Source organism: Brachypodium distachyon, chromosome 3, assembly GCF_000005505.3.
Source record: "Brachypodium distachyon strain Bd21 chromosome 3, Brachypodium_distachyon_v3.0, whole genome shotgun sequence".
Taxonomy (NCBI): Eukaryota; Viridiplantae; Streptophyta; class Magnoliopsida; order Poales; family Poaceae; genus Brachypodium; species Brachypodium distachyon.
In genome coordinates, this window is record NC_016133.3 from 5,055,237 (window position 1) to 5,072,413 (window position 17,177).

Here is a 17,177-nt window from a genome sequence, read left to right on the forward strand (position 1 = left end):
TACAGTAGTAAAATGTTTCCGTATGAAATTTTCCCTACTCATTGCCAATTAAATTAATGGGCCTTGGCAAAAAACGTGTGATCCGTCATAAACATATATATTCCTTCTGAAGTTTTCATCCTCGTTTTTTTCTTGGTTTTTTGCAAATTTTTGTTAAGTTTTTGAAGCAAAATGCTTTTAACCACTATCTAGCAGAATTTTCTTGTTTTTATCAATTATTTCAGTAAACTTAGCATGTGAGGAAAGATCCCAGAGACTGGTGAGCAGTTCTCCTCTAGACCACTGTTTTTGTAAAGTACTCCCTTCGATCCTAAATTGTTGCCGTTGTGAACTTCGAAGGGGATAGCTTATATCCATTGTACTATCTTGTTTATCAATAATATGATTGAGCTGCCAAGCATAGTGCACCTGCCCTCGTTGGAACAAAACTACCGAGCATACGCATGTACATACACAATGAAACGTGTATCTAAACAAAGCTGCGATAAGTTACATGAATCGGTAGGACTAGATTTAATGGGTGCCCTACACGGATACCCAAGGGTATTGACATGGATACGATTATAGACTTGTGGAAACCATGTTTTTCTTTTTAGAGGAACCTGTAGAAACCATCTGTGAATGACCAGACCTGTAGACCTGGGGGTTTGCAACCTTGCACCCTGCGGCCCTGGTCGTGCTGGGCCGAGTGACGTTGAACTCTAACTGTTACCGGTAACGCGCTCGTACGGCCCACCAAACCGAACAATATGTTTCCTTCTCACGGCCCCGCCTATAGGTGGCTATCGGGCCGGGCTTTTTTGAAAAGCCTGGAAGCTCGGCGGGTTTGGCCCGTTTGCGCTCGACTCGGATATAATCGGGCCGGGCCAGCCCGAGGCCCCGCATGTGCCGAGCCTGAGCCTCAACACCAGGCCCGTCGGGCCGGCACGGCTCAGCCCGATCAACATTCTTCTTTTTTTAATCTAAATGCTGCACTCATCTCATGGGAGTAAAAATATGTGGGCCCTAGGTTTGAACTCGAGACATCCCCCTCATCCCCTCAAGGGGCTGACCACCGGACCACGTTCGCAATTGTGATAGAATACACGCCGGCCCACATTTTGATCCAATTTTTCGTTGGCATAGGAAAAAAAGGCTACTGGGCTGCCTGGGCTGGTCGGTGCCCAAGGGCTTTCCCAAGCCGTGCGGGGCCTTAACGGGCCCAGCCGGCCTGACCGGTCTCGGTGCCACGCCCGGGCCTGCAAGTTGCATTTACGGACCGGCCCGGCCCATCTATTGCCGGGCTTCATCGGGCCACGGCCCGGCCCAGCCCCCGCCTCCAGGACGGCACGACGTGTCCCCTAAAAAAAAAAACTCGTGACAAACACTTTTCCTCGCGTTCCCCAGTTCTCCTCGGCTCCTCCCCTTCCACACGCGCGCGCCGCCCGCCAGATCGGCGACGTTCTCCCCACCTCCCACCGCCGGCGCCGCAGCGAGCAGCCGAGCATAGTGCGCCCGCCCCCGTTGGACTCCAGACCACCGCCCCCTGCAAGGACGGGCACCGGAAACAAGGTAAGCAAAAGCACCCTTCTCCGCCTCCCCCATCTCGTTCCCGATCCACGCGGCTGATGATGCTTAGGGCGGCCGGGCTCATGGTGTATCGCTGCTGTTCGGTTTCCTCTCCTCTCCGACTTCAGTTGATTTTGGCGGATTTTATCTTCGTACTGTCGTGTAGTAGATGGATTGTGGGTAGAGAAGAGAGATCTCGTCCCTGCGCCGCCTAGCGCTGTCGACGCCGCTTGAGGTTGTCTCGACGGCAAGGTCATTTTGATTTCGCTGGCGCTTCTTTGTTGTGAATTCCTACAATTTTTGGTGCTGTGAAGCTATGAATTCGGATCATAGATTCAGCGAGATACGACAGATTAGGTTTTTGCCAATAACAAAGTTCTGCCCCTTTTAACGGGGATGATATTGTGTGAGTGTGTGGTTTCGTGTTAGTGTTGAAATGCTGATTAATACCAGTAGTTTACTAGTGTTCAACAATTTGTATCTTCTGCTGCTTTGATTGAGTGGTTCACTTGAGCTGTGTTTGTCAGGTGAGGTGTATCCTGAGAGAATGCAAGACCCTAGAGGTACGCCACGAGAGGACTTCTCCGGCTCAAGGACACATAAGAGGAAGGTCGTGTATCGGTCTTTGCCTTCAGATCAGATAAAAACCGAAACTGAATTGCTGCGGAGGGAAGTTCCACATTTGTCAGCCAAGATGCAGAAGCCACCCAAAAGAAGCTTCAAGAGCGAGCATCGCCCTCCTACGCTGCAATCTGACAGAGGAACTCCAGATTCGCTCCCAGATTCTGGCCCTGCGGATGAATATCGGGCGTTGCGGAGGAAGTACCTGCTGCTGGAGGAAGAGAACTACACGCTGGACACGCAATTAGGTGTTGCAGAAGAGGAAGCCAAAACTCTCGAGGATGAAAAGTTTGCACTGCTGGACCAGCTTGTTGTTTTGGAGGGCCTTGTAGACCCTTCGCAGCTGCAACCACAGCGAAGGCTGTAAAAGCATTTTATGTATGACCGCTCTCTGTTCATAGTATAATTCAGCAACTGGCTCTGGTAGTTGTTACCATCACTTTTCTAGGTGTAGCCAATTGTAGATTTCAGGTTTTATGGAAGCTATATTATGTAGATAAATGCTCCAGATGTGGCAACCATTTGGAGTGTTTGTGCAGGATGAAAGATTATGATGCTTCTGAATAAAATATGGCCCCAAAGTGCATGTCAAGTTTGCCTCAAAATGATTGCATGATGTACTCCCACCGATCCATAATAGTACAACTTTGTACTAAATCCAAGACACTTTTATGGATCTAAGGGAGTAAGAAATATGGAATTCGTGGATGATGCAATTTGGTCTAGATAATTTATCTCTGTACTTGTCACTGTATATTCATGTAATATCAGATGCCAAGACTTCACATATGAAAAATTTCTGTTCTTATGTGATACTACTGTACTCTTACAAAGGGTACTGCTGCACACATGTACTGAATTGCTACATTTCTCAGAATCACCAGATACTTCTCCACTTGTTAAAAAGATAAAGTGATCTAGGAGAGATGATCTCGAACTACACCCATTATGATTGATTTCAAACTATGCAGTGTTGTGGTGATTTGAATTTTCGTTGGAATCTGCTGATAACCAAAACCAAGCAAATTGAGGCTTTGTTGTTGAGAAACCCAAAATTGTCTGCAGTTTGGACTGTTTTTTTTTTTGAGGGGGCAGTTTGGACTGTTTTTTTTTTTAGAAACACGGCAGTTTGGACTGTTTCGTGTTGGCATTCTGGCAGCTGCATGAAGAATAATTACATCGGCCTGTGCTTTTTGGGCCCACTCAAATTTTTAAGCCCAAAACCAAGAGCCCAATCTTGTATATAACCCAACCCGGAGCAGCATCCGCTCCTCAACTCGACGGTCCAAATCCCTCGAATTCGAATCGTCCCCTCCTCCAACGGTCGGCTTCGGAGCGGCACCTACACCCAGACCCATGGCGGCGGCGGCGGCGGCGGGAGAGCTGGCGATGCTCGACGCGGAAACGCTGGCGCTGATGGCGGGCGGACCCGAGGCGGCGCAGGTGGCCGTGTGCGGCGAGTTGGAGACGTTCAAGGAGAACGTGCGGCCGCTGAAGCGCGGGCGCAACGTCGGCCTCCTCAACCGCGCCCTCAAGGCGCACGCCGACCCCGCCCAGCGATCCGCGCTCCTCGCAGAACGAAGGTACGGAAACCCTCGCCACTCCTGCGCAACAAGGAATCTCTGCGTTCTTGGGTTCGGTTTGGCTTCGTTTCCTGATCTGGGGATAGTATCTGTCGTTCTTGTTTGATCGGTGCTTGATGAATTGACTGATCCAGGAGGATGATTGAAGCAATAGAAGAGTACCAGGGCGAAGATCCGCTGCAGCCGTGGGTAAAGTAAGTTTTTCTCGATCCATGCTTCCCTTTGTGTACATGGGATGGTGCTGGTGGTGTATCTTGGAGGGCAAATATCGCTCCTTCCACAGATTCCTACAAACTCTGTGCTCAAAGCTCATCTCTTCCGCTTCGCCTGTGCGTAGCTGCATCAAATGGGTTCAGGAGTCGTTTCCGGCTGGCGGGGAATCTTCGGGGCTGGTGGTGATCTACGAACAGTGCGTGCGCGCCTTCTGGCATGACGAGAGGTACAAGGGCGACCTCCGGTACCTCAAAGTGTGGCTAGAATATGTGAGTTGCTGATTGAATCCAACTTGATCTATCTGGTCTTTTTGTAATGCCGAGGGCATGTATGTGTGACTTGCAGTTTGGTTTGCAGGCTGGGAATTGTGCTGATGCCGAGGTGATATTCAGGTTCCTCGAGGCCAACCAGATCGGTGACGGCCATGCTGTTTTCTACATTCATTATTCATCGCTAATGGAGTCGAAGAACAAGCTAAAGAAAGCTAACGAGATTTATAATCTTGGAATAGCTAGGTGAGATTCTTATGAGAAACCGGCACTTCTATTTTAAATTATCTGGTAGATTTTTCGTTTTACATTCAATCTATGTAATGAAACCGTTGATTTAAGATTTACCCATGCATCATTATCGGCCAACCACACTACATGGTAAACACCAAAAAACGAATATGTAAAAGAGTACAAATTTTCTGCACTGCTCAACTCTCATACAGAACGAGGGGAGAGCTAATAAGAAATGTGGAGGTTTAAGAGGGTTACTAAAGTTAAACTAAAACAATTTACAAGTTTCTTTACCAGCTCTCATAAATTACCTTGTTCTTGACTTATCTATCTTATTAGTCATGGAAGTAAATGAATTATTGTTACTTTACCTTTTTAAGAGTAACTTATGCACTAGGTTATATAATTTATCTTTGTTATCTTTGGGTTGTTTATTTCTTCCATCAGGAAAGCAAAGCCTGTTGAGAAGTTGGAAACTGCATACAGGGCCTTTCTTCGGAGATCAACCAAAAAGAAGGAACACTCTGAGGTGAACTATTTAATGACTGTAACCTGTCTTTTCTTGTCCAGTCTCCACTCTTCACTGAATTGATTCGATTCAACTTTGTAACAGGATGAGGCAGCAACTGATGATCAGCCAGTACGCAGATTCGGTAGTGACTTGAACCATGGTGAAAGCAGTAAGTTTATTGTGTCATACTGTAATCCAGCATCAATTCAAATGGTATGCTGATCTTGAATTTGCTGTGACAGGAGGCCATCATGCAGAGAATTCACACCTGTTGGCAAAACCTAGAGTAAAACTCCAAAGGTTAGTGCCATTACCGTGTATACAAGGCTGAATATAGAGGTTTTCTTTTTACTAGTATTGACACGTTTGCACATTTGCAGAATCGATGTTAACAAGCCAATTTCAGTTTACAAAGAGAATTCAGTACCAAGTCAGGGCCTAGCTAGGAGCAAAGATAGGACCTGGAACACCCTTGGAACACAAGCAGACAGGAACAAAGAAAATAGCATGATGCCTGCTAAGTGGACTTCACACAAGGTATTTTTCTCGAGCCACTAGGATTCTTCAAAATGACCCTTCTCGTCATACTTTTCCAGAGAACTACCATTCAAGTGGCCCTTGCAATGAACAGATTCCACAGAAGGTAGGAGGACGACCAGCAGCTCCGTCATCTCGTGTCAGCTCCATTGAGGTCTTCGTTGATGAAGAATGTGCCAAGTATGTTATATGCCATCCTTGAACTATGAATTGTTTTTTGTGAGTCCTTTAAATGAATCATTATAAAAACATAAAGTTTAATATGTTGAATTTCCTTCCAATCGTTATAGGGAACCAGCTCCTCCTCAAGTGCCAAAGAGTACAAAACCGTCTGTTCTGAAGCTTAGGGAAGCAATAACCAGAAACCTTAAGAAGTAAGAATAATATTAACCCTGTGTCTTCTGTTTCCATTGGTTATATTTTTGTCCTCAGTGATTAAACCTGAATGTTTGTTTGAACAGGGAAACTGAATTGCTTAAGGAGAATCCGCTGCGCAACTTCCCGCTGAGCAGCCTTAGATAATCCAGTTATTTGACTTTGCAATGATTCCATTTGTTAATGATTTGTTGTTTGAATGTTCTCCCTTTATGCCAGAATGAGCTTTAGCCTCTAAAGCTTGTAAATGCAGAAATCCTATTTTTGGCTTGTCTGAGTGTTGTATCTTGTACACTAAGTTGATTGATTAATCCTCATCGAGGTGAGGATTGAATAAGACCTTCCTTTTTTCCACAAAGATATAATAGTTGGGATGTCCATGAGTTGCATACAGATCTAACAGATTTCGCTAAGTAACTCGATCTTGTAAAGTTTTAATGGTGCTATACTTTATTTCGTCTGAATGTCTAGAAAGAACAACTTGGTGTCGGTACAGTCTGATTCTTTTCTAGCAAATAAAGAACCATAGGAGCATTAGATTCTCCAAATAATATGCAAATGCCATTACAAACAAAACGTGACTGGAAACTGCGAAGCAAGTGGGTACACGACACATCGGATCAAGTATTTTAGTCATGGCAAGCTGCCATTGGCGACAGCTCGTATAACTTTGTTCGCGCACATGCCAATATAAACATGATTTCTTCCATGGATCTCCATTGCTGGAAAACTTTCCCAGGTCCTGTCAAGGCCCCATAGCCTCCACAGGGTGCAGAAGAAGACGACGGAACGGAGGGAATCATTGCAATATCAGACTCGTTTCCTGCAGAAGAAGACAACGGAACGGAGGGGATATCATTGCAATATCAACCTCACAGGTGCAAGTGTTCAGAAGCTACAAACTCCAAGAGTGGTAACTGGTAAGTATTTGAACAAAATTCTGTGGTTGGACTCTTAACCTTACTATTATAATCACCATTTGCTGAATTAACAATGCACGAAACCGTGGAGTGCAAATAGATTTCGATCAATTCGGATAGCAGTATAATAGTATAAAGCAGTGTAAAACAAGACAAAGGAAGCCAAGTTAGGATTAAGGACAAAGATGGAGCCAAGAGGACCTTCCAGGTGATAATGCATAGTGAGTAGTTTGTGCAGGTGATAATGTATTAAAACAGTGGCAGGCTACACTGGCCTACGTCTTTCGTTTCCTTGCGTTACATCTTTGCCTTACTTTATGACCTGACTTGCTGAGCCCAGCCCAGCCAGTTCACCTAAAAGCTTGAACCAACGATGAACCGCAAGGAAAGCACTCCTACGACAGTATTGCCACGTCCTATATATGGAGGGTCGTACATGCTCATCTTTGCACACGCTCCATTAAAGGGTTTCAGTCTTTCAGGCCAGTTGTAAGTATACCAAGGTGTCGTTCTCTTTCTCTGATGATCCATCTCCATCAACAGGCGAGCAGCTGCAAGCAAGGCCGGCGAGGACGGCGGCTGCGGCATGTCCGGCTGGGCTCGCTGCTCCGGTTGCGCGTGCGGCTGTTCCGCCTTGTCGGCATGGTCGCCCGGTGCCTGGAAGAGCTCAACTGGTGCCCCGGGAGGCGGTCCATGCCGCTGACCACGAGATCGGCCGGCCGGTGTCGCCACCGGCCTGCAGCGTTGCCGGCGGCGCACAGGGAGAATTCGGCTTCCTTCCATGCAGACGCCATCGCTGATTGCTTGGAGTTCATCAAGAGATCCTACATGAAGCCTGTGCAGGATGACCATAGGGCCAGTACAGATTGCTAGTTAATTGCCCCTTCTTGTTGGGTTGTGTACTTGGTAACTTGGTGACTTTGTATATCTCATTTTTTGGTAGTTGATGCACTTTGTTTGTTGCAACCCCTTATGTCTATGCATGAACATGTGCTCTTTTCTAGCGAACATGCGAAAGCATATGAAAATTTGTAAGGCCCTATTTGGGATGCAAGGATTTTACAGGTAACAGTTCAATTCCCATAGGATTTGGGTACCAGCCCTTCATTCTTCAATACTCTGTTTCAAAGTATTCTTCCGTTTCATAATTCTTGTCGAAATATTACATGTATCTAGACACTTTTTAAGAATAGATACATCCAAATTTGAATAAATTTGAGACAAGAATTATGGAACGGAAGGAGTATAAGATATTCTAGATTTATACAAAGTCAAAAATTCTTTTAATTTGACTAAGTTATAGAAAAATGTATTAATATCTGGAACATCAAGTAAATATACTACAAAGACATGTAAAATTTAATAAAACTAATTTAGTGTTGTAGATTTTGATAGACTTTTCTATGAACTCAACCAAACTTTAAAAAATACAGCTAGAACACCTTATAATTTGGAACAGAAAGAGTACTCTGTGTTGACAATGGTCTATGGCACCGCAATGTCATTTTCTATATGAAAAACTCGAGTGTTGTTGATTCTTTGACGGGCGGTGGTTTTCAACAAGGAAGTCGGTGAACTTGATAGTAACCCCCAAGTATCCAAGATTTGTTTTCCAGAGCAGTTGGCCCCTCTTGCATATCAGACAAATTAGATTATCAGCTTGTGTCATACTGCTACGGGTCAAAAACCATATTATTACCATTTAAAAATTTTATCACAAACCTACACGTTTTAGCTGGGGTCGACTTGCCACCAGACATCAACTTTCACTGTCATTCAACGATTGCAGTTAGGAATTAAAATTTAAAACCCATAGCCATATAGATACAATAAGAGCGTTCCAAAGAGAGCAGAAAGATAGGGAACAAGAATTAACATGATAGATGAGAGACTCTTTATTGTAGTCTCGGTTCAAAAGGAAACACTATACAAGATTATTACCACAAGGGGGAAAAATGACACATCCCAAAATTTTGGTCACTGGTGAGCAGCCACTCCCTTGTAGCACCACATAGCTGTTGAAATACTTTGTTCCGATTTCATCAGACTTCAGTGCCAGCGATGTCAGCGAGAACCCAGGAATTGAAATTAATGTTAGGAAAGAAGGGCAAATGCCCCTCAAATGACCTCCCTCCAGGCATCTGGGTTGATGTTACATGATGCTGCAAAATTGACACAAACAGATTAATTGAGAACATTATGTTGAAATAAGGTGGCAAGAACAAGAAAGAGCTTTCACCTTCAACACCAGAACTCCGGAGGAACAGGTTTCAACCCATGACAGCCATGTCAAGCAGTAATTTTTTTCTTTTTTATCACATATTCCTATGTAACCACCACCAATCAAGCTACCTTACCACGATGGAGTGACAAAATTGTACAATTTTTGGACAAATGGTATATCCTATACTGATATTATAGGGCCTATTGATGACTGAAAGATATCATACAGTGCAACTTGAACCTCTCCAGAGCTATGCTCACAGCGAATCAGATTAGCTAATAAGGGGAAAAGGAGTGGCAAATTTCTCCTAAAGCATTCCCTCTCTAGGCCACTCAGTAAACGCATTACATGAAGGACCAACGATGTTCTAGCAGAGAGTTCCTCTTTCTTAGCAGAGCCCAAAGGCAGCGCCCAATGTACAACTGAATCTCTATGAGAAGCATCCTTAGGTGGTCCGTGACCTGCACAGTTCAGATACGTCCGTAGTATTTTCACAGAAACAAGCATAATTTGCTTCTCAATATTCATGTATTGTGACAAAGATGGATTGTCGTGAAGCAAAGCTTGCAGAAGTCTGAGGTAGCTCTGGTAAGACTCATTTTCAAAGTGGATGACTGCTGGCTCAGATATCTCCAGAAGGGAGCATGCCTTGTGGAATTTCATGTGCAAACCAGATTCAGAGCTCACTTCACTTGCATGAGACGTAATGACTGATAACATCTCCAACATTATACCCATATGCTCAGCACAAAAAGATCTTCGGTGTGTCTCATACAATTTAATAATTCCCTGGAGAGAAGGAAATGGTGAGTGTGATCAATATAACTGTTGGCATGTCGAACAAAAAGTTAAACTTATTGCATTTGCTTTATTCTAATTCCTGGTCTAGTTGGGCATGCAAAGCAAAACGCAGTATTGAACTAAATTTACAATGGGATCACCATCAAGTTTAACTGCAAGAAGTTGGGTACCTGAACAATTAAGAGTTGCAGAGCCATATGATTCTTCATCTTGACAATAGCATAAGATGATGTTTCCATATTAGCTTCTTCTTCGTCCTCATTGTATATATCATGATCTGAATATTGCCCTGCTTCAGAGTAAGATTCATTTTTTTCTGGAATTTGAATATCTAGCATCATCTTAATTATTTTGTCAAACACAACAAACGTATCTGCTGCTGATTCTTTAAAACACAACAAGATCTCTTTCCATTCTTCCTTGGAGAGTTTGCTTGCAAGTCCATCTGTTAGACGCTGAAAAACAGACATACCCGTGCTAGCATTTTGTTTATAAGGACTTTTGATAAAATTGGTAACAACAGAAGTAACTCTAGAGAGTTCTGGCCGCATCACATCAAAAAATGTAACATACAAATCCACTAAACACTTCACAGCCACTGTTTTAGTTTCAAAATTCCAAGACTCATCCTCGGTGCTATTACTCTGGCCATTGGGTGTACAGATTTCACTGCTAAATAGAGGATAAATAACAGATTCAAAGATATTGGTCCAGAAGGATTGCGAGAAGAGTTGCCCATGATCCTTCAAAATATCAAAGAGTACTTCTACTGCACCTTTTCTGATAGTTGGTCGTGTGTCAGTTGTCAATCTAGCTAGACCTGAAAAGGAGAAATTTTCAAACACGAACTATGTTACAAATGTGATGCATTTCAAAAATGATCCAGCAGTCTCTGTGAAAGAGAAGGTAACCTACCAGCAAGCAAAGGAACCCAGAAGTAAACATGATCATCCTTGTGCACTATGGCATTCCCGTCTGAAGAATCTATACTATTTGGTTGATGATCGGCATCCTTTTCATGACAAACAAATCCTTCCTCGGCAAGTTTCACAGCGCAGAACCGAAGAAATGCAATAGCATTGAGACTGGCATCGCTGCTAAATTTACTACTTGTGAATGTAATGAGACATTTAACACAATCGGTGAATGTTGTGGTTTCAGTCTCAGTTATGTATGGAAAATAGTCCCGAACAATCTTTTCCATAGTTTCAAATGCCAGCAGAACAATACTTTTTCGATCATCAGCGGCAGCTGCAGTAAACACCTATAAGATGAAATGTCATAAATATTGAGTGGTAATGTAGGAATGTTGTGCTAGTTTCTTTCTCAAAAACAAGATTCTACATGAAGTCATACTATAATAATCAGGGCAAGCTATGACTAACCATAGAACACCATACATACCGTGAAAACACTTTTCCATCCAGATTTTATATTGTTAACACGACTCAAAACCATTTGGGAGACGCATCGAACTACAAGTTCTCGTACTTCTGAAGCATTGCTCTTCTGCATAACGACTGCAAAAGGTCGCAGGAATTCATTCTGGAAATTATAATTTGCCAGTTCCTCTCTTTCAAGAAATTTCATAGCTAGCTGCCTCAAAGAGTCCATGACAAATATTGCAACAGAAAGATTTTCTGATAATCCAACAGACACAAAGAAGTCTGATAGAACTTTCCAAATACGAGACCACACCAAACGTATGCGGTTCATATTGTAATGCCTGCACAAACGAAGCTCTGAGTTAGACCACTTATAAAAATTATTGATCATAGCTGATTGCTATGACAATAGTTGCATCTCGAAAATATGTTCTTAGCCTAGATGTTGTAATAGTCTTACGCAATCTCCACTATCTTTGTTAGGCAGAAGATACGAGGATCTGTAGGTGACTGCAGCTCTGTGATTGAGACCTTGCAAAGAGCTTCCACAAAAGCAACAATCGCATTACTATTTAATCTTTGGCTATGAGCAAATATATGATTCAGCTCAAAAATGCCAATTTGGTCTAACAGATTTACGTTTGATATGAAATTATTAATCTGATCAGAAGTGACTAGCGGCGAGGCATTATTTTTTGCTGTTGTGCTGTCATAAGAACCGCCTCTAACAGCAGCCATTACAGCTGGATTCTGAAGAGCATTAGTTCGTTTTGAAGCTGTAGTGGTACTTGATTTCTGTGTTTTTTCTTCTGACTCAATCATAGGTGCTGTCAAAAATGAAGCATCAGTAGGTGCTCCTTCTCCAAGAAGATGTAAATGCTCAAACCGGGAAAGACATGTTAGCACATGCTCCCAAGCTTCCTGCAGATAATCGCCATCTTCAATTGCGATGGATATTATAGCCTGAAAAAAAAGATCAAGTAAAAAAACATCATGAGTTGCTGTAAAATGGCAAAATAGGTCCAGCTCATAAAAGATTCAAACATTACTTTATAAGCTGACGATGAATGATAGGCTAGCGTGTTATATTGTGCATGCATTCAACACTTTGGTAGTCCAAGCTCCTAAGTAGTAAGTACTCCCTCCTTTCCATAAGTCTTGACGCAATTTTGTCTAGATACGGATGTATCTAGACATGTTTTAGTATGTAGATTCGCTCATTTTAGAACGAAATTGCGTCAAGAATTATGAAACGGAAGGAGTACTCCTGAAGTCATCTAAGCATCCTTGCATAAAGAAATTAAGAGACTACATAGGCATAAGAAATTTGCTCTAAAAAATTTCAATACCATAGTTCAAGATGTGGAAAACAAAGAGCAAATTAGTGAAAATGAACCAAGGATTTGAGGAACAAAGCCAAAGCATATAGTTTTGAAGCTTTGTTTATAAATGCAGGGCTTGCACATAAGTTTATTTATTCATTATCACCCACAAAAAGTATTCTCTATCACCTACCAAAAGCAAGTCATGTTCTCTCATGATGTGCTAAAAAATGTAACCACCTCCTCAATCTTTGTGCAAACTCACATGGGTGCTAAATGGATCAACAGAAAGCGTGTCTGAGATGCTTGCATGATAAGTAAGATCCTTTCAATCTTGGTATGCCTTAATCAAAACTTGCAAAAGAAAAGAAATGACTCTTTGGCCTTCCAAGTTCCTACCTTCACAGCATCCACATTCTTTTGTTTCATGTCTGCAACACAATGAAGGTATGTGAACTTGGCTACAGATGTCACAAAGGCATCTCTTTGCGTCTGCATGCACATTACGGAGGTGACATGCACTGCGGATCTGAATCCCTGCAAACACTGTGATGTGGCAGCCTTATCATCACATTGGTCAAGTGTCATGCTGAATGCAGCCATCATAGGGGCCCAACAAACCTCCATCATGAATCTTAAAATGGTTGTGTCGGTAATAACATAAAATACAGTTCTGCATATACCACAAGGTTGAATGAATTATATAGCAGCAATACAAATTATTATCTATGAATAGTTGTGTTGGTCTTACTCTGATTTCCCACTCTTTGCTTTGAATTTTTCTTGTATATTCTTGATGAGCAAATCATTTGCTCCAAGTGCTTTGTCTTCAGCCTGTTTCCAGTTGACAAGGTTGATAATATTGTCTAGGCCCAAGAGCTTAATTACACTACTAGGTTGCTTGTTCTGTGGAACTGATGAATCAGCACTCATTTTGATCTCATTGTTGACAATTTGGTCATACAGTGTACTCAGATAAGCTTCAGGCAAGTCCTTCCCATCATCAATTCCTCGGTTGTTTCGAATGAAATCAGATTTAGACATCTGCACAAGGAAAATTCCATTAGTAAGCATATCTTCTATTATTGACTACATAGGCAAAATAATCATTTGGCTAACCTTATCCTTGACCATCATATTGTGAGCATCAGTATTGAGCATAATTACAGAATATGCAAGAACATACGCAGTATCTGCACTTGTAAAAGAATTTGGGTTGCATTTGCAGTATCGTTCAGCAAACTTTTCCATGACCCGATCAATTTTCTGTGCTTCCCCAGGCAACCTGAAACCACGCAAATAATGCCTAATGGCTTCACCGAAGTCCATACCTTCGAAATTCAGTGCATCAACATATGCATGCATAACTTTGATAGGAAATTCATCTCTTTCGCCCAAATAGTCCCCAATCATTGATGCATTTAAACCAGAAGTGTTTCTCAAGAAAGAAGCGACATCTTCTGGAGAATGACCTATCTTCTTGCTTTTAGTGAGAAAATCAATACCCTTTGAAGGTTTTCTGTTAAACAAGGAAATTCCTTTCTGCACAAGAAATTTATATAAGTAATTAAATTGTGAAACTCCTTCAGAACACTTTAACAATTGAGAGAATCTAAACCAAGCACAAAAGTATTTAGTATTTACACACCTGAAGTTCTATTTTATAAGCACGGCGCTGTTCAAGTGAGGAAGCACCAGATAGGTCTGGGATATAAGATTCAGATTGCAGTTCATAATCAATTCCACTCCCATCTTCTCCAATAAAGATGTTAGGATTGTCCAACGAATTTAAAGAAACTTCAGAAAGTTTGGGTGAAAAATCACCAATTTTTAACTGTTGGTCCATCCATGAACCAATCGATTTTAGTATGGTTGCAAGGCACTTGACTGATTCAATCCGAAATGTTTGGTCTTGGGCTGGGGTTAACGTTGTTGTAGATCCAGGAGTAACTCCTAGAGCAGTTTTTAGAAGTCCATTGACAATCCTGCAAATATCTGCTGAAATTAGATGTGCTTTAATATATGATGGAGTGAGAGAGACAGAGAGCACTATATTTTCATAGTATTGTGCTCAGCTCAATGCACCAATACTTACACTTGACTTGAGTGCCTCTAAAGAACTACAGGCTACCCTGACCCATTATTGCTTTTCAATTTTTTACAAGTTATAACATAACTGACAGCTGCTATTAATCGGGAACAGATCTACATACCTTTCAAAAATATTTGGTGCATCAACATCACAATCATAGTTCACAAAGATATCAATAAGAACCTGAGACTCTTTGCAGATCTTCTCCAACAAATTTAGAACCGTCATTTTCTGCAGAAAGCTAGGTTGATGGACATTCTCAAGAACCCTTAGGATAAGCATCGGAAAAAATATTCCAATTTCCTCTTTCAGCCCAGATCTAAACCTTGACAGCAAACCCACAAATATGGAGCACAAAAGCTGGAAAATACTCATGGCTGACAAGGCACTGTTCTTCAACAAGGACAGACAAAGATACTGCTTGATTGCTCCAAGGTACCTGCAGCAAAAGAAAAACCTTCAGTGTGAGGTTTACACTCTGTCAAGATCACACTAGAATGGAATGCTCCTTTATGAAGTAACCTAAAGAAACCTAGTATCTCTCCTACATGATCTTTACTATCGACCAGAATCTGACTGAATAGCATGTTTTCAACAGGGTTCCCAATTGTTCTGTTGGAATTGTTCCTTCAAGTTTCCATCAATACACGTTCATAAAAGGCTAAAGTTCCATGTCTGCATTTGCAAGAAGTTTGCTGAACAAACAGCATATTTCACCATTACCATTTCCACACCTTGTGGTAAATGATGTATATCTTCTGTTATACTGTTACAAATATTGGAGTTGGTCAACCTTCCCAAATATCTGTAAAGAATACCATTGTCATCCGTAGATGATTGATGGCAATACAGTACATGTAAAGAATACAGCCATACTAGTTTCTCACTAGTAATTAATACAAATCTATACAATTGTCATTGCTTTGTTTAGTTCTTTCATTTATATACTTTTTATTCACAAATAGGACGAAATTTTGTTTAACCCCTGAAGTTGTAACCTTTTACTCTTTCAGCTGGGATTCAAAGTCTTGCAAACTTGTATATCTTACCATATACTAATATCAACGTTACCTTCCCATTTCGCATTGTCAGCTGTGATAATATGTTCCAAAAGCTCATATAAACAGGTTGAAACATCTGAACAGACATTAGCAAACCTCATCTAGATCAAGAAAATATTTACCCTAAGTGTACATGTTTCTATTCATCTGTTTTACGCATTCCTTCCCATAGTCATTTAAGCCATTTAGATTGCTGTAATTCACTGCAACAACAATATTCATATAGCTAGAAAATGCAACAAATTAATTTTTAAAAAATGCATAAAACTGAGAAAAGAGTGACTAAGATCATACTTTTCATCCGTTCTCCAGAATGCCCCAGCATTGTCGACGACCATCTTGAGCAACTCGAGAGACAACACCTTCCCTCGCAACAGCACCTGGTCCTCAGGGTTATCTGGTGTTGAGAACTTCATTGACAGCTTGCACAGATTCTTGAACAACGCCAACCCATCCTCCCTGATCTTGCTCATCCCCTTGTCCTCATTCACATCCCCGTCAGCCATCCCCACTGGAGTCCCTGGCTCCGGCACGTCACTCCCCTCCATCGCGTCATTTATAAACCCCTGTGCCACATGCACGATGCTGGAGTCATTCAGGCTGCGATCAGACACATCCATCATATCCGTGATCGATACTGTCTGCACGCGCACATCCATGAGGTCCACCTCAACGCGCGCAAATACGATCACCAGCACCTGCGCAAGTGCCAGCTTCGCACAGAGCTGGTTGGCACTGCTGCTGCTGCTGAGGTATATATTATAACAGGTCTTGAGAACCTGGCCGAGGCCCTCGCCACGGATAGTGATTGAGGGGCATCTTGCGGCAGCGACGAGTACGCGGAGGGTAGAGAGCTCCATGGCATCGTCGTTAAGGGCGCCGCATGAGAGGACGGCGGTGAGGAGCTTGGAAGGAGGGGAGTCGTCGCTGGCTGCACCGAGGTCGCCGAGGAGGAGGCGGTGGTAGAGGAGCTTGGCGACGCAGTCGAGCGCCGGGTCGGCGACCTTGGGGGACGCGGACTCGAGGGCGAGGATCAGCGCGTGCAGTGAGGCGGCGGCGGCGGCGGCGGGCAGGCCGAGGAGCGGCGAAGGGTGCGGCGAGGTAGGGTCGTGCGGAGGGTAGGACGAGGAGGATAGGAGGTCGAGCGCCGTCTTCGCCGCGGCGACGAGGGCCGAGTGCTTCCGCCACGCCGCGTTTTTGATGATGCGGTCCAGCGCCGGGCCGAGCACGCGACCCGACGGGGTCGAGCCGCCGAGCGGCGCCGTGGGGGACGCCATCCAGGTTCCGGGATACCAGAGGGGCGGCCGCTACGCGCTGGTCTTCGCCGACGCCGTGGTCATTGGAGGCAGAGAGATCTGCGAGAGAGAGAGAGAAGAGGAGGAAGAGAGGAATGCGAGGGAGGTGACGGGTGTGTGCGTGGGGGGGAAGAGAGGAAGGAGGAGGGGTAGGACTGGGATTTTTAAATTCCAGGGGGTCAAATC

The 17,177-nt window shown here is 43.2% G+C and overlaps 3 protein-coding genes across 4 annotated transcripts; 2 read left to right on the forward strand and 1 right to left on the reverse strand.

Annotated features, from left to right (window-relative positions):
- Window positions 1-1,361: 1,361 nt before the first annotated feature.
- LOC100832868 lies at window positions 1,362-2,774 on the forward strand. The gene is made up of 2 exons (XM_010235661.3): window positions 1,362-1,551; window positions 2,076-2,774. The coding sequence occupies exon 2, from the start codon at window positions 2,096-2,098 to the stop codon at window positions 2,534-2,536; it is 441 nt and encodes a 146-aa protein (XP_010233963.1). The 5' UTR covers window positions 1,362-1,551; window positions 2,076-2,095; the 3' UTR covers window positions 2,537-2,774.
- Window positions 2,775-3,439: 665 nt separating this feature from the next.
- On the forward strand, window positions 3,440-6,284 carry LOC100821013 (mitotic spindle checkpoint protein BUBR1). Its single transcript, XM_003571011.4, has 11 exons — window positions 3,440-3,752; window positions 3,887-3,946; window positions 4,090-4,234; window positions 4,323-4,480; window positions 4,916-4,997; window positions 5,082-5,148; window positions 5,222-5,279; window positions 5,360-5,516; window positions 5,611-5,696; window positions 5,807-5,890; window positions 5,978-6,284. The coding sequence occupies exons 1-11, from the start codon at window positions 3,526-3,528 to the stop codon at window positions 6,036-6,038; spliced, it is 1,185 nt and encodes a 394-aa protein (XP_003571059.1). The 5' UTR covers window positions 3,440-3,525; the 3' UTR covers window positions 6,039-6,284.
- A 2,256-nt stretch (window positions 6,285-8,540) lies between these two features.
- LOC100835333 (brefeldin A-inhibited guanine nucleotide-exchange protein 1) lies at window positions 8,541-17,115 on the reverse strand. 2 transcript variants are annotated; one of them, XM_003571122.4, is made up of 12 exons: window positions 15,991-17,115; window positions 14,757-15,074; window positions 14,192-14,528; window positions 13,663-14,085; window positions 13,295-13,587; window positions 12,943-13,216; window positions 11,682-12,184; window positions 11,241-11,562; window positions 10,752-11,100; window positions 10,007-10,656; window positions 9,051-9,824; window positions 8,582-8,973 (listed from the first exon to the last, which is right to left on the reverse strand). In XM_003571122.4, the coding sequence occupies exons 1-11, from the start codon at window positions 16,971-16,973 to the stop codon at window positions 9,216-9,218; spliced, it is 5,061 nt and encodes a 1,686-aa protein (XP_003571170.1). In that variant the 5' UTR covers window positions 16,974-17,115; the 3' UTR covers window positions 8,582-8,973; window positions 9,051-9,215. The 2 variants fall into 2 exon arrangements, with proteins under 2 accessions (XP_024318088.1, XP_003571170.1); XM_024462320.1 differs by lacking the exon at window positions 15,991-17,115 and having other exon boundaries at window positions 8,541-8,973; window positions 14,192-14,538; window positions 14,757-14,930.
- Window positions 17,116-17,177: the final 62 nt, after the last annotated feature.

Excerpts from the sequence above, each read along its gene's own strand:
- LOC100832868 (XM_010235661.3), top strand. The coding sequence starts at position 2,096 with ATGCAAGACCCTAGAGGTACGCCACGAGAGGACTTCTCCGGCTCAAGG.
- LOC100821013 (XM_003571011.4), top strand. The coding sequence starts at position 3,526 with ATGGCGGCGGCGGCGGCGGCGGGAGAGCTGGCGATGCTCGACGCGGAA. Across the intron at positions 3,753-3,886 it reads GCGCTCCTCGCAGAACGAAG|GAGGATGATTGAAGCAATAG; the intron begins GTACGGAAACCC and ends TGACTGATCCAG. Across the intron at positions 4,235-4,322 it reads TCAAAGTGTGGCTAGAATAT|GCTGGGAATTGTGCTGATGC; the intron begins GTGAGTTGCTGA and ends TTTGGTTTGCAG.
- LOC100835333 (XM_003571122.4), bottom strand. The coding sequence starts at position 16,973 with ATGGCGTCCCCCACGGCGCCGCTCGGCGGCTCGACCCCGTCGGGTCGC. Across the intron at positions 15,075-15,990 it reads TTCTGGAGAACGGATGAAAA|GTACCTTGGAGCAATCAAGC; the intron begins GTATGATCTTAG and ends CTTTTGCTGCAG. Across the intron at positions 13,588-13,662 it reads ATATGATGGTCAAGGATAAG|ATGTCTAAATCTGATTTCAT; the intron begins GTTAGCCAAATG and ends TTCCTTGTGCAG.